The sequence below is a fragment of the Nesoenas mayeri genome, assembly GCF_963082525.1.
Source record: "Nesoenas mayeri genome assembly, chromosome: 5".
In the NCBI taxonomy this organism is placed as follows: Eukaryota; Metazoa; Chordata; class Aves; order Columbiformes; family Columbidae; genus Nesoenas; species Nesoenas mayeri.
Window position 1 is genome coordinate 68,728,898 of NC_137548.1, and position 24,035 is coordinate 68,752,932.

Here is a 24,035-nt window from a genome sequence, read left to right on the forward strand (position 1 = left end):
AAGCGCAGGCGCGCCGGGCGGCGGTTGGATTTGAATAGCGAAGCGGCGGCGGCTCAGCCCGAGGTGACCGGGGCGGCGGCGGAGACGGGGAGCAGCGAGGGGGCCCCGCCGGGGAGGAGCGGGGAGGGCCCCGCCTGGAGCAGCAGGAGGTGAGAGCGGCCGCGGCCGTGTCCCGTTGGGGAGAAGGCGAGAAGAGGCCGGACCGGGGGAGCGCGGGAGCGCCTGAGGCGACGGCGGTTACCGTGTCCCTGGGGCGGATCCCGCGGGTTAACGGCCGAGGAGGGGAGGCAGAGGGCGGGAGGAGAGGGAGAAGGAGAGGCCTCCCCGTCCGGGAGCGGGTTGAGCGGCGTCGGGCCCGGGCCTGAGGAGATTCCACCGGGGGGCCGGGCCGGGCCGGGCCGGGCCGGGATCGAAACGTGAGGGGAATCGGCTGATAAACCCAGCTGTAAATGCAGCTGGATCAACGTGGAGTAATTAACGTTTGGGAAAACACGGATAGAAGCGATAACGAGGCGTAATTCAGCCTTTGGAGGCTGTTCGGCCGGTCCTGTCAGACAAACACGGCGGGACCGGCAGGGGAGCGGCGGGACACGAAACAGGCTTGTCAGGAAACCAGATTAATCGGTTCTTGTTCTTGGAGAGAGTGAGGAGACTTGGAGATCTGTAAGATCGTTACTTGTAAAAAAATGGATGGAATTATTAGTTGTGTCCACAGTGTGGAACGGGGAGGTATTTAATTATCAAATATAGGAATAAAAAGCGATGCTTTTTCATAAACAGAATAACAAAGCGTCTCCACTCACCACCACATGCGTGTGGGTCAAAAACATGTCAATAGTTCCAAGAAGGAATGACGGCTGTGCGGGGCTGAACGCGGGATTAGTGCCCCTCCTGGCAGCAGGCTGGGCTCTCCGGCCCCGCGGGAGCACTGTCCGTCAGCAAACTGGGGGTGCTGAAAAGATTCTTCCTTCTCCTCCCCATAACACAAACTCTGCTCTGCCTTGTGAGCAATATCCCAATCATGTGCAATAGCGCTTTATGTGATTTAGCGTTTTGCTAATCTTCTTCCTACATAAGGCTTAGTTTTAGCTGGGAAAATCAGAGTCAGTTTGTGGTTTAAATGGCTGGCAGGGAGGTAACTGGCTTGGTGGACAAGAGAGAGCGGTGGGTGCTGGTTATTGGGGGGAATTATTGTGTATGAGCTCCTGATGGGAGCATTTAACCAAGACGGGGCCGAGCTCTGCTCAGTTGTCTCTAGTGAAGGAAAAAGAAGCGATGGGCACAAATAGAAATACAAGAAATTCCATTTAAACGTAAGGGAAGATGGAACATTGTCTGGAGAGACTGTGGGGTTTCTACCTTTGCAGATAGAGAGGAACCTGCCGTGGGCTGGACTGTGACCTGCAGACCCAGAGCCTGGGACTGAAACGCGAATGCTGAGCGGTTCTGTGTGACCTCTCCGTTTGTAACTGTAAAACTTGATTGTAAATGTAACAAATCCCTCAGTTCTTGCTTAGGCCAGGGTTTCTCCTACAGCGTTGCTTGCTGAGGTTTAGCAAGGGGACAATAAGTGACGCAATAAATGCTGTCAGATTGCTTATAGCTCTCCTGTAAGTGTACTTGGTGTAGTTATCAATAGAGGAATGTATGTATATAAAGATCATCATCGAAGTCTAGGAAATCTCACCAAAAATTACCTGTATTGATCTCGTAGTGTTGTTTCTGGTGGTACATTTTTTGATGGTCTTTGTCAGGAGACAGAAGTTTTGAGGAATATTAACCTGGTATTCAAGGCCCCAGGTTTTGTTGCGGTTCACAAGAAACATCGGGCAATATTAACTCTGTGTTAGCACTGGTGTCCCTCTATGTGGGTTAATGCATTTTATCCTGTTATGCAGCTTTTGATAAGTATGTTTTCCTGTGCTAGTGGGAGTTACTTGCATTGATGGAAGATGCTCTCGGGGTGGGGGGAGAAGTAGTGACAGAAAAATTGTCCTGTGTGGCAGAGCAAACTAGTGAACTTTGTGTTGTGTAAGCTTTGGTCATGTTTATCTCCAGCAGTTACCAGTTACTTAAATAAAAGGATGCCTAAGCAGTGAGGCTTAAACTGTCAGCACAGCTGTTTTATAAGAAGATATGTAACAGGAAAATGGGGCTTGAGAGGCCTGTCACAACACACTTCAGTGCATTCCTGTAACTAGAGAAAGATGGAGAGAAAAATGACAGTGTCCAAGGCCAGCATCTAGCTGTTGCTGTATGCAACTGTCTTACCGACGTTCATGAATATTTTTGGATTTCAGGACTGTATTTTGTAGGAGAAGCACATCCTTCAGAAATGGACAATATCTATGCAGACCCGAACATTGAAAAGTAAGTTGAAAACTTCTAAGAATTTTATTGTGATATAAATGTGGTTGTTTAGAGCCACAGATTTTCTTAATCCCTGTGTGCTCTTGAGCATCTCTTGAATGCCGTGTATTTTCCATTGTGAATAGGAACAGGCAGTTTCTTTGCCCGAGTGTAGGAAAGCGCTGAGGAAATCTCAGCAGTGGGTTGTCTGGAGACTGACTGACCATGGGGCTGGATGCCAGCCTGCTCCGTTTCCCAAAGCTTACTTTTGGGAACTAGTGCTAGAATGAATGATCTGTTCCAAGCAAGTTTGTTTATTTCATTTCACACTTGTAAAAATAATGGAGAAATCAATTCATTAACCTTAAAAACCTGACAGTAATACATCTTGGTTCAAGTTTCTTCCTGAATACCTGTTTCCTTTTTCTCCCTCCAGTGACAATACAGAGCACATCAGACGGAAGCGACTGTCCTCTGTGAGTAACTTAAGGCATTTCTCAAAACGAAACTGTGTGAGTGAAGGAAGGAAGGGGAAGCTCTAAAGAGGGACATTCCAAAACATTCCAAAAGCAAATGAAGAGCCTGTTAGATGGATCTGTTTGACTGGGGCACAGTGAAATTAGAAATTCTCTCCAGCCAAGTAATCAGTTCTTGTAGTTGGGGCTGATCTTCTCAACTATTATATTTTCTTTTAGATTTTAAAGGCTCCACGAAATCCTCTTGATGATCTGGGAAACGGGAATGAATTGACGCAGGTAGGTCTATGAAGTCCATTCTTGCCGATGCTCTTAACATCTTCAGTTTGCTGCTCAACTTGTCGCTGATTAAACTGCGTCACTAGAATAATGCAGGTATAAATACTCTTGTAATAACTGCTTAGGATGATAATGTTTGGAGAACTAAATATTATGAGAAACCCATCGACTTTTTCTTGTACTTCTATTTTACATCAGAGTATTTCTTCTATCAAGAAAAGAAGAATAAAGAGAGATTAATAGGCATAGCTTGCTGCTGTAGTCCATTTGACTTGAACTTTGATCCACTAGTGTACAAACTGGTATTGTCTGTAAGATGGGTTTATATCTGAAAAAAAAGAAACAGCCTGCCAATTTACTTAGAGTAAAAGCTAAAAAAATAAACATTTTAGCATTTTAGTCCATAAATATAGGCAGAGCATATTTCATGTGCATCAAAGTGTTGTGTTCTTTATTGTCAGGATATCAATATAGAAAAACGTAAGAAAAACTCTCGCCGTGTCAGCTTTGCGAACACCATAAAGTAAGTTTGATGTGGAGGAGGCAGATCTGCATCCTTTATTTCAGCACAAAATGTGGGCTGTGGGTAATAATGTGGTTGCCTGTGCGGCTGCTGTTTGTGTACCTTTGGGAGTGTTCGGTGAAGGCAAACAGGGGACTTGTTCTGTTGAGTTGCTTTTGAGCCCTAAGAGAGCCATTATCCAATTTCTCTTCCTAGCCAGAAAAACAAAACAAAACAAAAGTGGTTCAGTGAATCCAATATAGGTAGCAATTTATGTTTCCCAATAAATGTTCTAGTGATTTTCATCTTAAGTATGATAACAGTGTCTTCCTTCTGGAAAACATGGTTGGGTTCCGTAAGCTTCTGGCTTTTAATACATTTCAGAACATACCGTGTGGAAAAGATTGACATTAGGGCTGATTTTTTCCCGCTGTATTTATTTGTTTGCTTCAAAATGGATAGTCTTGTTTTTTTCAAAAGCTGAGTTGTTGTGTGTGTTTGATTTTCCCCTAGCTGCAGAGTCTTCCAGCGAGATGTCAAGAATAACACATCAGAAAGCACAGGTAAAGCTCCTTTCTCCTGGTAGGATTCACAGACTATTTGCAATGAGATTTCAGCCCGAATTTAAGGAGACGGGCCTGTCAGTCATAGGTAATGGACAATGTGCTCAGCTGTTCATCGTGGACTGGCTGAAAACCCCTTTAGTTTCTGGTACTGTGGACCTTGTAGCTCAGAAAAGGAACTATTTTCTTAGACAAAATGTGCCCTGGGGATTTAGATCAAAAGGCTGAGCAGAATGTCGTATTTGCTCTGTCAAAGGTTACCTGGGAGGAATCTGAAAAGCTAATGCATTTTCAGGTACTTCACTTCTCTGGGATTTTACCACAATAAGAAGGCACATGAAGAGCAAGGACTTCAGAACAGTCTTTTCTGTGCAGTTTACTCTTGTCTCTGAATAGTCTGATCGTGCTTCTCACAGTGTAACATAATTTCCTTACTATTTTTAGAGCATGAAGCAGATACGGGGAATGATGTCCAGCTTAATCAGTAAGTTTGAAAAATATTCCCATGATTATAGAGTTCTGTCCTACAAATAGATTTCTTCACATAACACGGAACCATCAAAATATTCCTCCTCAAAGACATTAGCATACTTATTTGTTTAGATAGAAAATTGCTCAGTGCTTTTGATTGATGAAAGAAGGGACAGAGCAAAAGAAGTGTGTTGTCACTCACAAAAAGCTGGTGGTTTCTGAAAAATCGAATAACTACGGCTTGAAGCCGCTTCCTTCCAAAGTGGATTGCTCAAGAAAGACCCCAGATCTCATGGCTGATAGACACAGCCTTCGAGATTTATTACTGGAAGTTTTTCCCTCAGAGGTAGATAAAGTCTTAGTCTGGCCTCAAAGTTCTTGTTTAGATAAACCATGATGGTGGGATTTTTAAAATTTAAACAACCTGGTAAGTAAAGTAACAGGTTTAGACAGTTCTTACGTGTGCAGGGGCATTTCCTACATTTAAAATGTGTTGGGAGCAAACAGCTTGTGTACAACTGCAGTTAACCCAGGCTTTTAAATGCATCAATCCAATATAGCAATGTGTGTGTGTGTGTGCACATATGTATAAATAAAGATCAGTACTCTAGCTGAGGCTTCTTGGTCTTGAAGGAGCAATAAATAAAAGAGTGGAGAGCAGAGGCACAAGAAGTTAGACAGAAAACCAGCCAAGCTGGTCCTTGTATCTGGCTGTTTGTTTTATAGCAGGATGATTTCAGGCTTTGGGAGCACTGCTACAGTTCCCCAAAGGAGTGGGAGTAACTGAAACTGCAAGTTCTAAGTTAAAAAAGAAATCATTCATCTCTTATCTTTTTTTGACTTGTCACTGCGGAAATAAACATGCCGTGTGTGTGGTGACCGGTGGGTTGTGGCATGCGGGGATGAGAGGATCTCGGGAAAGTAAGATTGCAGCTCAAATTAGCGTATATTGAAGGCACATGCGCAGTGTCTGGTATCCCTGGCCAGTCCCGTGTGAGCCGCGTGACACAAGCCTGTGCCTTTTCAGCACACTGCTCGGGCCTTCTGTTCCAAAATCTTGTAACAAACTCCTTACCTAAACCATCTTTTGTAGAACTGAAGAACCTGAAGCTGTTCCCTGTGAGATCACTGGTGAGTTTGGAAGTGGATTTAATAACAAGATGACTGTCTACTCTAAACTGCTGGTTCTGCTTGAATAATTTCAACATTCCTACAACAGTCTCCCTGCCTGAGACAGTTACTGCATGAAGGGGCTTTGGCCCACAAAGCTGTTACAAGCATCACAAAGCAGGAGCGTGAGTAGCACTTGCACATGCTGAAAGGAGTACGGAAAATATTTTTCAGGGTATATTTGGTTTTAATTGTACGTCCTCAGCGGAATTTGTAAAACTAGTGCTTAGATCTCCAGCTCGGTGGATCAAATAATAAGAAAATAGTACGACAAATGTTGTATTTCCCTTTCTTCCGGCAGGGATGGACACTTTGCTTCACGCCCCTATCCAGGCGTTGGCGCAGCACACAGAGGTACGTGAAGGCTTTTCTTTTTTCTGGTGCTGAAAATGTCATTGTTCAAAATATATTAAAACCAAGTGTTAACTCTTGTTAGTGAACATTCAAAACAAACCAGTTAAAATCTAGTGTGGATAAGATTGTACTGCGAGGCTCTAAAGGGGAGGTGAAACCTGTCTCTCGTTCTGGGTGATGTATTTAGTTGTGCTTCTAGTACATTTTATTGCTTGCATGTATAGAATAGCATCTGTAATTTGAAGTAAACATGAAGCCTAATCTATATCCATTATATTTGATGAAATACAGTATTATATCTCATTACTGGCCAATTTTTTCGCACAGCTTTCAAACTGTAAGTCCTTTCACTTGAAGAGACTAAAATCTCCCTCGTCAGTGGTGGAAAAGTGTTTGACAGCATGCAGCGCGGTGCTGCTGCTCCGGGGCTCGTGCAGGATCAGCACTCTGCGGGGAAGTGGAAACCACTGCACAGAAATAGAAAATACTGATCCATAAGAGTCTGTAATTATTCCATCCTCACCAAAATATGTCTAGAGATGAAGTCTTTGCCCAACAATAAAACTGAGGACACATTCTTTAAAAAGATAGCCATTGAAATGTGATATGCCCCAATAATTAAGTGGTCATCCTTTTCTTGCATGTATTATTGCTTATCTAGAAGGACTGAACTCAATCCTTTCTGTTTTTTCCCAAAAGAGGATGTAAAGCTATAGCTGTATCCTTAGGACTGCGTTAGTTGACTTTAGTTTCAAATAGAATAAAGCATCATATAATTTGTTTCAAGTGTCAGTAACTGTGATTTCTCCCTGTTTTTATTTTTTAGTGGCATGATGTGGACAATGGGATTCAAAGGACAAATCGGTTTGACACCACGCTCATCTTTTCAGAGGAAAACGAAATGGACATGACAGCTAGTCACACTGCAGTGATTGCGCGGAACCAGAGAAACAGCCACGCTGACGAGACCGAGAAAATAGATATCACGTCATTTCTGGCTGGATTAAACTCTAACAATGAGAAGGCAGAAACGAGCAAGGAATTCAAGTTTTTTTCTGACCCTTCGGACCGTCCGTGCCCATCTTTGGAGCAGAAGGAAGATGCTACCGCTGCAAGAAAAATAAATTTCAATGAATTTTTGATGAGCTTGAACTCAAACAAAAAGGCACCCAGTCCTACTGAGCAACCTGAACAAGAAAACGTGGGGTTTGTCCCTTCGCAAGTCTCGGAAGACGTGGCACGATCGGCAGTGGAATTTGTGTATTCCCGTGAGCCAGCAGACAGCTGCAACGTCACACAAATCTTCCGAGGGCAGGATGGTGGGATGGAAATGACGGGCTGCCAGACGCCCGCTGCCAGAGCCGGCGCTGGGGAAGCTCCGCCGGAGCTGCCACTCTGTGCAGGTGTCACCGAGGCTTTCGCGGCTGCCGCGAGGGGCAGGACAGACACTCACCCTGTGAAAGTGTCTTTGCCCTTCTCCAGCGGCGCGAGTCAAAGTCCAAACGTCAAAAAGGATTTCCTAGCCACGCAGTCAGATAATTCTGTATTAAAGAGAGCATCTAATCAGCACTTAATTGTTCAGCAGGACACTCAACTTTGTACAGAAAAAAAACCAGTCAATATTGAAGACAGGCAAGATCCTCCAGTGCTGCGAACTGTCAAACAGGAGGCCAGAACAATTTCCACCATCCCAGGATCCATTTATTCTGAGACTGTCTTCCGAGCTGATAGAACTGTTGTATTTTCTACATGTGATGAGATGGAAATCACTGGGAATTACACAGATGTAATCTACAGTGACAGCACCAAAGAACTGAACAGTTCCTGCCATAAAGCCTTTGAGAAGACAGTTAATACAAACCCTTCACAAGCAGAAAGCAGACGTCCCGCACATGGTGACAGGGACGTGACAAGGCGTCTGCCATCTTTAGATAATCGAGCTTCCATGTCCTATAAAAACACTGCACTTGAACTGGCTTTGGGCTCAGACGAACGAATCAAAAGAGTGACCCAGGATCCCAGGACCGCTCCAGTGAACGCTGGGTTTGATTCACGTACAAATTCAATGTCTACTGATGTTTCCAAGGGTGGAGTTCAGCACCGACCGGCAAACTCTCAGCGTGTTTCTCTGCCGGGTGAGAAGACGGTGATATTCTCAGAAGATATGGACTTGACTAAAGCCTGGCTTGTCAAGGACAATGGGAAGAATGCGGAAAACGGATCTGCTGGAATGTTCACCTCTGTCACCTGCAAACCTCATTTCCTGGGTGACAGATCTACTTATCCCACTTCAAATGAACAGGAAGAAATGGAAGTAACGAAATGCCATGCTGTTGTCATCGATGATCAAAGCAACAGGATGGCTGCAGAAGCAAAGCAAATGCATTGTCAAATAATTTCAAGAAAGAACCGGAACAAAAATATCAGCGAAAGTGCAAATTCTTTAGATATGGACAAGGAGAATCTTGAGGTGACCAGTATTGGTGGGAATGTTAAAAGAAACCAGGCTATAGAAATGACTACTACAGATCTTGAGAGGATAATGGTTGATAAGAAGCTTGGAAAAACAAGCTCTCAGGCAAGTGGTCCCAGTTCCTGTGCAAAGATCGTGTGTTCATTACCAGAGCAAAAGAGAAGAGTCCCTGAGAATAGTGTCACCGACACCAGTGCAGTCGTGTCTTTGCAAAGTCAAAAAGTTGTTGTGTCTCAGCCTTTGGGAAAGAGCCTTCTAAATGCTTCCGTTTCCTGCACAAAGGACAAAACGTGTGGATTTTCAGATGATGAAAACATGGACATAACCAAAACTCATCCTGCTGCCCTTGATGTTGCTCCTATTCATCTAGTACAAGAATGTGAGAATAATCATCATCAAAATAATGTGATATCCGAGCAGCTGCAACAGCAAACCTTGCTGTTTGCCTGTAGTTCTGGGGCAGACATCACAGGTCAGACCACAGCAATGGAACGTGGGAATTTGAAAACAAGCACAAATAAGCAAACTGCTACTCCTTTGGCTCCAAGAGGTTCATTTATTTCCAGCAGTGAGCCTGCTCCCTCTGGAACGAGAGGAAACGAACCACCTGGAACAGTATTAGGAATAAATGCAGATTGCCCAATCCCAGCCAGGCAAGAGAAAACCCATCCTATGAAGGCAGCAATCGTAGGATTGGCAACTCGCGTAGGTTCTGAGGGAGATTTTAGGAATCCTCCCCCGGCTGCTGGCCCGCGCCCCGCGGGGAATGAAGAGTTCATGGCCAGGACGGCTGAGCCACAGAGGGGAACGGCCCAGTTGCCTTCATTTTTGGAAAAGTCCGTTGTGTTTCCCTCTGGTGAAAATATGGACCTGACTGGAAACTGTGCGGTAATGGCTCCTGATCTCAACACCAGCCCTGTCTTATCAGAAAGAAAAGCAGTACCTGGTTACCTTGTTGAAGAGGAAAATAAAACAATGTCCTTAAAAAAAGGGGTGACGATGACAATAAATCCTCAGGAGCGGTCTGATGTGTACTCCTTGGTATCTGGCAAGAAAATGTTAACTATGACTGGTTTAAAACAGGTGCATTTTGCAGCTGAGCAAACTACCATATTTTCAGAAGACGCTGATATGGACATCACCAGGAGTCACCCGGTTTCAGCAGGCAACAAAATAATTTTGCAGCGTAAAAGTTTGACTGATGAAATATCCTTAATGTCTGGAGATAAAACTTGTGTTTTTACCTGCAATAATGACATGGAAATAAGTAGACTCGATACTATTGCAACTGATAAATCTACAGAAAGGGCTGCATCTCAAGGGATGCTTAACATGGTTAAAAGGCCAGCAAGGAAAAGCTTGAAGGGAGCAACCGGGGAAAAGACTGTTGTATTTTCTCTGAATGATGATAATAATGACATGGAGATCACAGCGAGCCACACCGCCGCAATAGGCCATGAAATTGTCTCGCAAAATGAGGGAGGGAGTCATCCCGCCTCCTCAGCACATCCTGCTCAGACTCTTCTGTTCACGAGCAGCCAGGCTGACATGGACATCACCAGGTCTTGCTCTGCTGATAAAATGACCATAAAAGTTGTATGTGATGCTAAACCAGACTCTGGTAAGGAGGTTGGAGAGCAAGTGCCTTCAAATAGCGAAGTTACTGTGTTTGCTGTGGATGACATGGAAATCACTAAAGCCCATAACGTAGCTTTGGAAGAAAATCCTCTGCAAAGTCGGCAGCTCAGCCAGGTTGCTCCTGTCGCTGCCTCGGGGACGTTCACGCCATACCAGGCTGATGTGGACGCGACTGAGTCTCGCCCTGTTGAGAGAGTCTTAGGTGAGGACAGATTAAGCCTGGCTCAGCAGGCGGGGCAGGAGGCTGCTTCAGAGAGCAAAACCATCCTTTTTGCTTTGGCTGAGGATATGGACATCACTAAAACTCACACTGCTCTAGTACGTGGTAAAGTGGGTGGACAGGACAGAGGTCCTGCTGATAAAACCATTGTGTTTCTCCATAACCAAGATGATATGGAAATAACTGCATCTCATACCGCTGCTGTTAATAACGGATTTGAGAACCAAGACGTGCCACACACAAGCACTCAGCAACCAGACCTGCATAGGGCCTCGTCTTCTTGTAGAGATGAAGTCGATTCCTTGCATATGAAAGACCCGAATGGTGAATATCAGACAAAATCACCGGATAAGCCCAGCGTTCCCTCTCCTGCTTTGTCAGCCACAGCATTTCCTAGCGGGAAAGGAGCTGTTGAAGTCCCTGGCGGCACACCACCAGATCCCATTTGTTCGGTCTCCCGTGCAGGAGAGACTGTGGCTGTGCCGGCACCACAGGATGTCCCCCTGCCCACAGATGACACGGTCCCTGGGAGCGGGCAGCAGCATCTCGTACCTCCAGAAAACCCCAAATCACAGCGAGTGCCCCTCCAGCTTCCTAGTGCCAGGCCTGTGGGTTGCAGTGAGGAAAGTGGGGATGTGGTATCCTGTGTTTCACCCCCAGTCCAGCAACCAGGCTCTCCAGCTGCATGTAGTACTCAGAGAAACCGAGTACTGAAAGTTGATTCAGCTGGACAGGAAGGTTTAGGTCCAGATTTAGGCTTGGCTGCAACAAACCTCGTTCCGGTTTCTAACGCGGAATCAAAGGAAAATGAGGGGCTGTCAGCTGAAGGGGAGACACCTCCAAAAGACTTTCAAATAAACTCTGAACAAAATGAGCAACTTCTGGTCAGTGACAGTCCGGGAGATCAAATAGATCCCACTCTTGCACCGAAACGATCAGGTATTTTCAATGTTTGTTCAAAACTGGAAAATATCAGGAGGAAATCTGCAGTTCTCTCTGTTTCTGAAACTGCTTGTTCTGACCAACTGCCCAGATCATCAGCTCAGCCAGAGGATACCTTGAGGTTGGGAAAAAATACTGGAAATGATCCAAATAATTCATTTCCTACCAAAGAGCAGGAGGACGCATGCCTTGAATCTGGAGCTGCTCCCGTAGGTGCAAATTTAGGCATGGCACTTAAAGATAAATACCAAGGACTAAGTGTCCCTCTAGGTATCTTCCAGCCTAAATTACCAAACAGAAGAAATCTTTCTGTTTCTAGCGTTCAAGACGTAAACGCAAAACCTTCAGACAAAGGAGAAGCACCGGTTTCAGAAATAAGTGAAAAGGCTGGTGAAACCCCAGGTAACCAGAAGTCTAGAAGGCAGATTTGCAGCCCTTCCCAGTTCATCGCAGAGGAACTTCTTCCTGTCTTCCCAGAAGAAATGGATTCAAACGAATCTGTGAGCTCTGAATTTGTGGAAAATGCTTGCACTGAGATAAGCAAAAACCAGAACTCCCACAACGAGAAGAATCAAATTGAAGAGTCAAAAACTTGCAAGAACACAAAAAGAGCTGTGGAACAAGATGAGGAGGATGTTCAAAGTCCAAAGAAGCTCAGGAGAGATGAAACCTTGGCTGCTGAGGCCTCCCGAGACTTGCAGGTGAGCCCGTCACCTCGGTGAGACACAGCCCACACCAACAAGCGCTTTGGGGTAAATGTGGGGGTGTCAGCGGATCTGTGGGGAGGTTTCCTTGTTTTCCTTCATCAGCAGTCTGCCCTCCTTTTGCTGTGTTGTCCTTGTATTTTTCATTATTGCTAGAACAGGAGAATCAGCTTGATGTGTGTGACTTTGCTGAGCCATGCAAAACAGACAGAATAAGGCATGTGCCAATTTTAAACCACTCCACAGTATCCTTTTAATCCTTTCTCAACTAGATACTCTTAGTCCACCGAACCAAACTATTTGCTACTTGTTGCTTAGGCACAATGATAGAGTAAGGCCTAAGGCAATTATTTAAAATCCAAACAGGGATGTTTAGTTTAAATTTGCTTTTGTATAGACAGTATAAACTGCAGCTGAATCAAGACAATCTGTGCAAGTATGAGGCATTAATCTGACCTTAAAAATAAGTTTGTACGTCATCAGTAGAAATGTTCTGGTTGCAAAAGCCGGCAGAGAGGGCTGTGGTGGCTGCTGGTTCAGAAATGAACCAGCTTTACTTCCTACATGTTGTCACAGGCAATGGCTTCACTGGCTGTGTGCTGGTTAGGTATAAAATGTGCCAATACTAACAATGAAACAGTTCTGAATGGCAAGAAACAGCTACAATAAACCACTTAACTTATTCTTGTACTATTTCACATATCTCTTTTTTCTTTATCTTGCTGATGTTAGGTGACTTTTGGCGCTGTGTCTCAAAGCCAGGTAGATGAAGTTGATGAAGGTGACGACCCTGCCAAGCTGTCCGTGAAGAGCCCTGAGTGCACTCAGGCCAGCAGCAGCAGCAGCTCTCTGGACTGGGCCAGGGCTGAGGCAGAACTCACAAGTAAGCCTGGCTTAGTGCTGGGGGGCTCAGGCCTCGCTTTACCTGGAAAGGTCTGTCTGCCCCCTGGGAACTGCTTGGAGTCTTGTTCTCAGATTTATTCCTTTTCAGTATGGTGCACGTGGCTTTTTTATTTTTATAGAGCTAATGAGCTCAGGTTCGTGTTTCCATGAGAATATTAACCCCAGCAATATCCCTTTGTAATTGTTTTCTCTTTTGGGCAGGTCAGCGAAGCAGTCAGATGGAGCCTCAGCTCCTCACTGACAGCATCTGTGAGGATACCTTGTGGGAGGTATGTGAACAGCTTCTTGTCCTAACAGGAAAAATCTTGTGTGTGCGTATGCAAGAAAGCGTTCTTGTTTGAAAAATGTACTTATCTGTATGTTTCTCCTCATCTTCACAGAAATTTCAGAATGGTGATATCACAGTTCGGGAGTTTTTTACGCTTGTTCAAGTCCATGTTCCGATTCAGAAGCCCCGGCACAGCCATCTTCCTGCCACTGTGAGTGTCTGGCCTTTGCTACGCGCAATATCACTGACCTGGAATGATATTCCCTTGTCTTTTTTTTTGTTATTATTTTTATCATCTAATTGGTCTGTATTAAGGGCCTTTACGTGAGCGTAGCCAGCAGTCAGTTCGCTGTGCCACATGTGTTACACACGATGTGCTTCCTCTTGTCTCTTTGCTCCTGAACCTCTGATAAGTCTGATGCTTTTTTTCCTCCTGGGTACTGAAAAATAGAATAAATTTAAATCTTTTCACAGAATACCATGTATTCAAGATTATCTGTTGTTGGATAAATACACTCATTCTTGCTTTTTTAACTAGTTTTATGGATGATAAGTTTGAAAGTAAGAATTAGAAGGTCTGTCTAACCTTTCTCTTTTATTGTCTTACTGTGTCTATGAGCCGCTGCAATTGGAATCCTGAGAAGCTGCTCTGCACTCCTGCTCCCTGTTCTACTCTTCTTCATATGTCCCTCACCATGACATTACTGCTCTTTATTTCTTCCCCTCGAGTCTGTTCTGCCTGAACCCGCTTTCCGTATCCTCATCCCAAAAGGTTTCTGCTGAATCCTTGCAGATGTGGGAACTTTTTCTTTCTCTTGCAGACAAGTACCACTCTTTGGTAGTAACTCGGTGCTGAACAAGGTGAAACCGTGTACGCATGTTTTTCAAATACTCATCTAAAAAGAAGTTAACCTCTTTCAATCTTTTCTGTTTGGGCTCTAGTGATGAGGGTATGTCCCAAAGGGCAGTCCCGGCTCAGCAGTCATTTCAGTATGTCAGGCTGCCTCCATTATTGCTTTTTTGTTCTGTTCTGCAAAAATAAAGCTTCTGGCCTTTTGCTGGTTTCTGTACCCGAATGGATTGCAAGTCCCTGCTTCTGAAAAAAATATGCATTTCTTTCTTCACAATTTCTCCTTGTTTTCCGCAGTGCGCAGTCCCTGCCCCACCAACCGCAGAAGATCTCCTGTACAGCCAGTACGTCTATCGCCCCAAGCTGCGCATTTATGAAGAAGACTGCCAGGCCCTGTTGCAGATGATAGATGAGTAAGTGTGTTTTTCAGGCACGGACTATATTGGTAATTTTATTTCTCAGCTCTGGCTGCATGCAGAGCGGCCTGAAGAAAATTAATGCATCACATATGGGAAAAATAACAAATGATAGTTAATGTACTTTATGCTGGCAGCCTGTTTATGGGATATTTAGAGGGTATAGGGCGAGCTCTTGGGAAGGAGTTCTGGTTATGGAGATAATTAAAGTTTGATTTATGTGCTTGGTGCAACTGCAACAAGACTTTCCTTCCGCTTTTTCCTCGTGTTTCAGGTTAAAACCGTGTGTAGATGTCCAGGATCAGCTCCTGGTGAACGTGAACAAGAGTTTGTGGGAAGTAATGAGAACCTGCTCGGATGAGGAGGTAATGCTGCGTGCAGAGGGAACGCTGGTTGTTATCTAACAAAGAAGTAAGGGTAGTCAATGTATTCCAGTAAAATAAAAACCAGAATGGTCACAGAATAACTTGGCAGGTAGGTGATACGAGGCAAAATATTTTCTCAATGAAGACTGCTGTGAGAGAAGAATGCAAGCATATGTGCCCTTTAAAATAATTAAAGTGAATATGTTGCTATACAACTGAAAAACTTGATAATTCAGGTTAGTTGAGAGCAGAAAAGAGAAACTTGAGAGGGGCCTAAGCAAACGGTGGAAGTTTGGGAGGAAAAAATGACCCACAGAGACTCTGCCGCTTCATTGGTGGAGCAGAATTGTCCATTAACCTAAATGCTTATTTAGTTCAGAACGAGATGCAATGTTGCAAGACATACAATGAGAAAAATATGTCATTACGCAAAAATAAAGCTGCATACGGGATTTGGAGTGTAACCATGGTGTCACATGCCAAAACAATAGATGAAGCCAGAGGGTATTTAAAGGAGAACATTAATGATGGCAGGCACAAAAAGCACACCAAAGACATTTATATTAAAAAACAGAAGCATCATAAAAGTATCCCAACAAGAACTGACAAGGGAGATTGAGATTCTATTTTCCATGGCTTTAATGCCAAGAATAAAGATTTACTCAATGAAAAGCAAGAGTCAAAATTGCTAGAAGCCAGTATTTTTTCATAGCTCATTAGACTGATAGGGGTATCAGTGCAGCTAGGTTATTAACCAGATTCGGGAAGAATTACACTTAGGAACAATGAAAGCACCTGGAACCCTTATCTAGGAGTAACAAATGTGAAAGCTTATTAATCAAATTTCTACACACAGCAATTAGAATGAGACCACCTGTGTTTTCCATTCATTGCAGCTGAAGAGCTTTGGGGCAGAACTGAACAAAATGAAATCCTGTTTCACCAAGGAGAGTAAGATCTTGGCTCACAAGGAGAAGGCGACGCTGTACAGCAAACTGCTGCAGAGCGCGCAGGTAACGCGCTGCCGGGCTGCGCAGCTGGGGCCTGAAACAGAGGGGCTTCCCCACGTTTTGTCCGTCTGACTGCCACGGGGAGGAGCCCAATCCTTGTGTGCAGCCATGCATGCCCTTGAAAGCCTCCTGTTAGTAAACATGCTTCCCTTTGATTTATAGGCAAATGTAAAACATTGGGACAGTGACTTCATTGCACCGTAGGAACCTTCTGTTGAAGGGTTTGGCAATTGAAGTAACAGAGTGAAAAATGGGAGTATTGAAGGAAATGCCATCAGAAGTTCGCTCATTATACTGCACTAATGTCAGTAACTAGCAAGGAAATGCAAAAGTAACACATCGTGATAGATAGCAGAAACATGCATGTGTAGAAAGCTCCAGCAATTTATTTACTTACACGCCTTATCTCCTCCCTTCATAAGAAAAGTTATCAGGTACCTTGTTAAGTACCGAGCACCTTCCTACACGTTGCTACTGCCTTAGAGTTCACCAGTCTGCCTCTTCCTTCTAATGACAGATTATTTCAGCTGCTTTCATGAGTTTCTTAGCAAGCAAAGATCCATTTGTTGGTCCTAGAACTCAATTCAGCTTTTTAAAACATGTCATAGACTTGTGTGAGCAGAGTCTCATTCTCCCACCTCAGGACCAGTACGGCGAGCTGCAGTCCAGAGCGGAGCACATGGATGAATTGATCCAGGAAGCGCAGAGCTGTCTCCTTGCTCTGGGGGCAGGTATGGTTTTCCACACCACAGACAGATATGCCGATTTCTCTCTTTTTCTGCAAAACTGCTGTTTAAATGGCCAGTTCAGGATTCTCTGTGTGGTGTTTTATTGGAATGTTACAGTCCTTTGTGGCACAAGCTGCAGCCAGCACTTGGCATTGCTGCGTAACCATGCTCTGTGTACTCTCCTTTCTTTCTTCCAACTCATTTTTCTTTCAATGCCTTAAGTAAAAATCAAATTGTATGGTAGCAGCTTTGAAACAACACAATGAAAGTTTTCCTTGTTACTTTTTCAGGGGGTTGGTAGATACCCTTCTGGCTTTTTGTCCATTTTTCTTAGTTAGCTTCGAAATACTAAGATTTATAGAATCCACAGACAAATAAAATGAAATCTGAGCATTGAATCTGGGAGTTCTGCAGAGACCTGATACTTGTTTCCCATAGATTCAGACCGGGAAGAACAGGAAACAGACTGCAGTGATGAAATGCCGCAAGTGAAGAAGCTGGAGGAAGGTAACAGTACTTTGGGGTTGGTTTGTTTGTTTGTTTGTGAGGTTTTTTGTTTGCTTTTTGTTTGCTTGGGTTTTTGTTTTGTTTTTTTGAGGGGTTTTTTTTGGTGTTTGTTGTTGGTTTTAATTCTGGAGAGGGTGATACTCAAGCCCCACCCTGATATATTAATTCTGATATGGATGCAAGCACCAGTGCTTTCTTTTCTGCACCGGATACAGCTGATTACAGAAATGTTTAAGTATGAAAAAGGCAGTTTTTCCCCTGGAAAACATGGCATTTAGAACTTGGTACAGTGTGATGCGAAGAGTGTGTGCTGGCTATCATATTCAGCATTTTAGTTGTTCAATAATTACTAATCTTTGACCGCATATCTGGAGCCAGGCAGGAGTAACAGCCATCAGGTTGAGACTTTTCATGTTGTTAAGAACAGTGACTGCACAGCAAGTTAGGCCTGGCTTTGCTGCCCTTTCCTCTCACAGCTTGTTTCCTTTTCTCTTAGAACTGGAAAGCCTCAAAGCTGAAGAAGAGGAACTTCAAAGGTAAGATGGCAAAGGGGATCTAAAGACCTTAACTAACATGTGCACATCCAGCTTTCTTGGTGGGTTTTAACCCAAGTGGTTGGTTTATCTTTGCAGAGAACTGGCAGAGCTGGAAACTGAGAATGAGCAAATGCTTGTGCAGATGAACCAGCTCCAGGAACAAGAAAAAAGCTTCCGGGAGCTCCTGGAGAAATACGAGTAAGGAAAAGACCTTCGGGTTTTATTTTGATCAGCTAGTTCTGGGCTTCACATTTGTGTATAAATGGGTTTGGTTCCCGCTGGTATTTGATCTGGGCAATCTCTGGGTGCCCATCTCGCAGCCTGGGATAAGCCACAAAGCCTCGCTGCACTTCCACATGTGATGCGCTGGTTTTCTATTAACAGCTTTGCAGTGACGCTCTGCATTCAGTCTTTCTAGATCCAATCTCCTCCGACTCCAAAACAAACACTTATGTAAAAAAACCAGCATTCTGCTTGCGTTCCCAACCCACTCTTACCTTCTGTTGGAAAGTGGAAATGCTGTTGCTGTATTATGTGGTAATAGCTGCAAGTGCACTCAACACTGATCTTTATCCTTCAAATAATGGTGTGTGTTGGTTGGAACTGTGGGTGACGGTGTTTTTTCATCTCCTTTCAGCTTCACCGAGTGGGAGATCACTGAATGGAGCGAACAGCAGGCGGTCTTCAGTTTTCTTTACGATTCTATTGAACTCACGGTTGTGTTCGGACCCCCCATAGGTGAGTCACAAAACTGGTAGGTTTCTGGTTTACGAATTTGAAAGGTTAAATAGTTACATGATAGAAACCTAAAGTTTGTACATTTGGGAAGATCTGAAAGGAAATAGAAACCATAGTACAGCAGGAGCACGGAAGCTGAGAGAGGATATATTTATTAGTGCTTTCTGTGAAAGTTCAGAAAAATACGTGATGAATGGTTGTTCCTGAAGAGAAAGGGCTGTTACTCCAGATCAAAGTGTGGAAATAACAATTGTTTGGGCTTTTTCCTCCTCAGATGGTGATGTTTTCGGTGAAGATCCTTCCAGAAGGATAGTCAGCCTGACCTTTGAGTCTCTCCTGGATGGTAAGATTTTTTTCAGTAGCTTGACAGTAGCTGCCCTGGTAATGTGTTCTTGGGAAGACATCTGGAAATTCGTGGTTTGTCTGCTGATGCATTACTGTGTGACTTTTACAAGATTTCTGGCAACGTGGTTTTCTTTTGTGTTACAGAGGAAAGAGCTCCACCCTCCTCGTGCTTAGTGCAAAGGCTCATCTTCCAGTTTATCGAGAGTCAGGGCTGCTGGCAGGAAAAGTGTCCCACGCTGCACTGCCTGCCCCAGGTGATGTTCCAGGAGAGCCGGAAGACTCCGAAAGGACATGGAATCCTTTCTGTCACAGAGAAATAGGGCTGATACTGAGAGGAAAGCATCTGAATGACTGCTTCACCAGTGCACATCAAAATACTCTGCGAGAGGAAGTGCCTGTCCCTGAAGGCCAAAGTCCTCAGAGCTCTGGTTTCTTCCTAGTTTGCTGCATTAATGTCACCTGCCTTAGTGATTTCTTAAATTCCCTTTCTTTTTTTTTACTAGTAGAAATTAAAGAATTGAGCTGAATGCCATTCTGCTTCCTAAAGAATTAATGCTTTAAATTGCCAAGCCAAATTTACTGTTCCTGCATGTGTCTGCACTGCTGTTGGCAAAGCTGGAAACAGAAACTTAGGGCAAATATATACATATGCATATACAAATGTTTACATGTTGTTATGCTTGTACAACTTCATCTTCACATCTGAGCTGAGGCGGCAGTTAAACTACATTTTTTAAAGCACTTCCTAGGACACACTGCATTTTCAAGTGTCTGGTAGTCACAGCCCCAGTGCCAATGCGATGGCTTTTCTGATTGCCCACTTAGGTCCTTCATGACGTCTCTTTGGTGGTGAGTCACTGCAAGATCTTGGGAGAGGAGATCGAGTTTCTGCAGAGATGGGGTGGCAAGTTTAACCTTCTGAAGACAGACGTCAACGACACCGAGTGAGTAACACACCAGTCCTCCCCAAAGTGTCTTTAGATAATCAGGAACAAAACACTGACATATTTTCAATCTGGTTTTCTTGAAATTGAGAGTTTATGCCACTGTTTTTAACAACAATCAAATTTATTTTAATGCAATTGCACGATTATGTCCAAGTGCATGGAAATTAGGCTGTTCGTGGGTTCAGCCGCTGCCTGCCTGTCACATAAGCTGTCCTTCCGTGTTGCTTTCCTGGTTGCCTTCACCCTTGCACTTAAAACTTTAGGCCAGAGTGTAGCAATGCAAAGGAAACGGCCAAGAGTTTCCCTGCAGCTTAGTGCTTTGTTTCTTTTCATCTTCTATTTGCTTCAGCCAAGCAGAATCACTCACTGAAGGACAAATGCACTCAAAATAAATCTTAGAATTGTGGAAATGGAGGTAAATCCACCCTACTTAAAACTTCAGAACGCTTTAGCTACCTAGGAATATTTTATGTTAACTAGAAAACTTATTTTTTAGATTAGCCTGTATTCTCCCATAGTTTTTGGAATGTTTTGTGAGTTGTGTATTAACGCTCTCTGCGAGGACAGCTGGGGCTTTGTTCTCTGCTCAGGGTTAGAGCGCCGGTAGTTTTAGAGTGGGAAGGTTCTTTCAGCCCGATTTATGAAGTTACTGTGAGCCTGTGCTGGAGCTCTCTAGAAGTTATTGATCCTCTTGCATCAATTACAACATTTTCATTTCTGGAACATAATTCAAAGTGGTAGATCTACATTCTAATATGTTGTATTGATCTTTGTGTTTATTGCACATACAGAGTGAAGCTTCTGTTCTCCGCTTCTGCAGCCTTTGCCAAGTTTGAGTTGACCCTGTCTCTATCTGCCAGCTACCCATCGGCCTCCCTGCCCTTCACTGTCCGAAAACAGATTGGGAATATTGGGTGAGTTGAACAGAAAGAACTGCTCCGTACCACTTGGGTTTAAAGCTGGGGATGGGCAGTTAAATGTTCTGTATCCTCTCAACGTGATAATTTTGTCTTTCCCAGGGAGGAGGAGATCTCCGCTGTTCTCTCCAGCGTGCCCAGCGGGTACCACTACCTGCGGAGAATCGTCAGCTTGATTCATCAGAATTTGCTGCAGGCTCCCTCGTGATGCAGGGCTGAAGAAGTCAGGCTGGACACCTTTGGATCTCAGCCTTGTAAGAATTGCGGCTGTTCCCCAGTAGAACAGGAGTGCTGTTAGCAACTTGGCCCTTCAGCCATCTTCTTCATAACTGCTTGATACCCAGGGTGTTTGGTGTAGGCCGCAAGTTCTTAGAAGGGCAGATGTCTCTAAAGAGGAGAAAGACTAATTCCTTATGTATTTATAAAGCAAACTTGCCTTTATCTTCTTTCAGTCACTGGTGCTCTTGGTCTCCTTGTCCAGTCTTTCCTAGTATGGATATTCTTCTGAGGTAGCACGTTATTTTTGTTCTGGGTTGATTTACAGAGCTCTTGTATAAAACAATGATGAGTATTTTCTAAATTAACGTGGTTGGAACTGACTTTCGCTGTCATTACTTACCCTACTGTGTAGCATTTTAACATATCACATCACGTCTGACTTTTACCAGTTTCCTGGAACCCCTCCCAAAACACAGCGACTCTACTCCTGCCTCTGTTGAAGCAGGGAACCTGTCATAATTAACCAGGGAAGCTGTTGCCATTAACTGGGTGGCCGAAGCCAGAAATCCTTTTGTTGTGAAGATGAAAGATCCCCGTGCTTGGCAACAGACTTTGTGGTGTAAGAGGCCCAGAGCCGCCGGGCGCCCCGGTGATCCTCCCCAATGGGACCTTTGTTCAGATATTCTGTGTCTTTGTCCCGTACAATCCGCCTCTTGGTTCTGGTGCCTTGTCTGGGTTTGTAATGCAATAGAATCTATTGAGGAGGCTGAGGTACTTAATTGAGGCGGGCTGTGCGACGTGGTTGGGTGCATGTATCTGGTGTATATTGTGTGGGTTCGGCTGTTGGAACTGCTCTAGCCCCGGTCCTGTTTGTGGTACAAGTGCCCACCGCTGCTCCGCTGTCCATCCGTAGGCAAACGCAAATTTCTGTATCTCTGTAAAATATGTTGAGTTTTTTAAATGTTGTCATGTGTTTAAGTGTTTATAGTTTGTTTTTTGTCTTTTTACAAGCTTTTCCTTCGATTTGGAAGGTCAAAGTTCATTAAACATTTTGATTATTGTTCTTCCTCCTTATTGGCTGCTCTATTCAAACTCGTGACTGGAAATTTCCCTGCTGCTGTTGAAATGACTTTGTTATCCTGCCGGGAGAACTTTTCACAACATGAAGTTGTTTGGTTTTCCTGCATTTCCTAGTGTTAGCTTTCGATGGCCTGTATTTTGCAGATTTTTTTTCTATTTATTGCAAAAATAGCGGCAAAGCTGCAAATGACCTGGGTGTTATACCTGGAATAACTTGTACATTTCCTAAGATGGTTACATGAGCGCTATGAGCCAGTGGAGGGTGCTGCAGCGTCACCCTTTGTCTGGTTCCGTGTTCTGCACATTCACAAGCTCAAGCATCCCGTAACGATGAAAACTGAAGTGGGTTTTTGATAGTTTGATATTGCTCTGGATACCGAATGAAAGTAGCACATGAAACACAGCAGTAGAAAAGGGGATTAGGCAGAAGTTAAGCAGTTCCAGGTTTGTGTTTAATTTCTATTTGTACTTGGCACTATTTAAGCTCCTGCTGGGGCATAAACTTAGATCATAACACCTGTTCATCTGCAGGACTTGATGTGATACTGTTTAAAACCTTTATAGAGACAATGTATTTACCAAAGCCATATTATTTTGCAAGGCAGGTTTTGTTGAGAATGTCATTACTGCAGCTTTTCCCACCCAGTGCTCAGTCACACAGCTGGTGTGAAGATGGGAAGAGATTTCCAGTGATGGCTGTGCAGCTTTTCAGGGTGGGGAAAAAGGTAAGGGACAGCTTAAGCACAGCTTAAGTTTAACTCACAGAGTCTGGGATTTGTGCTGATTTCTAGAATAAATACATAAAAAAAATGGGGGGGGGGGACAAAAAGGAAAGAAAAAAGACAGACTGCGTGCTTGATCTCTACGAGCAGGTCGTCAGCCCTGCCCACGGCCCCACGCCGCATTTGCAGCGCTCCCGCGCGCGGGCAGAGGGACGCGGCCCCTTTAAGACGCCATCAGGGAAGGGGCGGGGCTTTGCGCGCGCGCCGTCACGTGACGCGGTGGCGGGCTCCTCCGAACCGGTGGCGGCCGCGAGTGTCCGGAGCGAGTGACCCGGGGCCGCCGGCCCCGCCGCGGGTGAGTGACCCGGGACCACCGCGGGTGAGTGACCCGGGACCACCGCGGGTGAGTGACCCGGGACCACCGCGGGTGAGTGACCCGGGACCACCGCGGGGTGAGTGCCCGGCCCGGACCCGCCGCGGCCTCCCGCTCCGCTGCGGGGAGCGGCCGGGTGAGCAGCGGCCTGCGCGCCGGTGACCGGCCTGGCCCGGCGAGCTGCTCCGGCGGCCCGAGGGGCGGGGCGGCAGCCGAGGCCGAACGTGAGGGGAAACTAGAAGAGACGGTGACACTGGACGAGGCGGGAGCAGCCGGAGCAGGAAACAGGCGGTTCTGCAACGCGGTGCGTCCCGGAGGCGCTGGCGGCCGGGCCGGGGGTGCCGGTTGGGCCCGGGGCCTCCTGCCCGTGCTGTCTCTGCTGTCCCCGGGAACGGGCGGCGCGGGCGCGGGGCTGTTCCCGCTGTCCGCCGCCTCCCCGGTGCCTCTGCTGTCCCCGCCGGACGCCGGTGTCCGGGAGGCCGTGGGTGTCCGGGAGGCCGTGGGTGTCCGGGAGGCCGTGGGTGTCCGTGCGGCTCATCCGGGCGCGGTCCGTGCGCAGCGCTGTGTCCGCACCGTGCGGTCCCCATTCCCCCGGGTCCCCGGCCGTCGGTGCCCCCGTCCCGCTCCTCTGCCTGCCATGCTAACGCCCCGTCCGGGCTCAAGGCGCTGCGGTTGTGCTGGGGGCAGGATGCTGGGCACCGCCCCGCTGGGACAGCCACTGCCACATCCCTCTTCTGTCTGCTTGCTGAATACTGCTAATAGCAAACTATATTTGTTCTGTTGTACTACTAAATACTATGGAGCTCTCAATAAGCCTCTTATTATTCTTTACCAGGTAACAAGAGTGGTTTGGATTTTTTTTTTTTAATGTTTAATACTACGTAGGAAAGCACACAAAAGATATTTCTTACAGCACTCCCATACCATGCACTGAGAGATATGGGAGGGAGAAAACCATCACATACGACTT

At 45.3% G+C, this 24,035-nt stretch overlaps 1 protein-coding gene across 1 annotated transcript; it reads left to right on the forward strand.

Moving 5' to 3' along the window:
- Positions 1-78: 78 nt before the first annotated feature.
- KNL1 (kinetochore scaffold 1) lies at positions 79-20,879 on the forward strand (the record flags this gene model as incomplete). Its single annotated transcript, XM_080345334.1, has 27 exons — positions 79-149; positions 2,301-2,370; positions 2,786-2,825; positions 3,045-3,104; positions 3,566-3,627; positions 4,120-4,169; positions 4,614-4,653; positions 5,734-5,771; positions 6,112-6,164; positions 6,991-8,742; positions 8,896-12,138; positions 12,874-13,024; positions 13,246-13,313; positions 13,425-13,523; positions 14,460-14,575; positions 14,853-14,943; positions 15,840-15,956; positions 16,597-16,684; positions 17,120-17,188; positions 17,685-17,724; positions 17,821-17,922; positions 18,362-18,462; positions 18,737-18,805; positions 18,952-19,061; positions 19,633-19,751; positions 20,546-20,668; positions 20,774-20,879. The coding sequence occupies exons 2-27, from the start codon at positions 2,336-2,338 to the stop codon at positions 20,877-20,879; spliced, it is 6,942 nt and encodes a 2,313-aa protein (XP_080201460.1). The 5' UTR covers positions 79-149; positions 2,301-2,335.
- Positions 20,880-24,035: the final 3,156 nt, after the last annotated feature.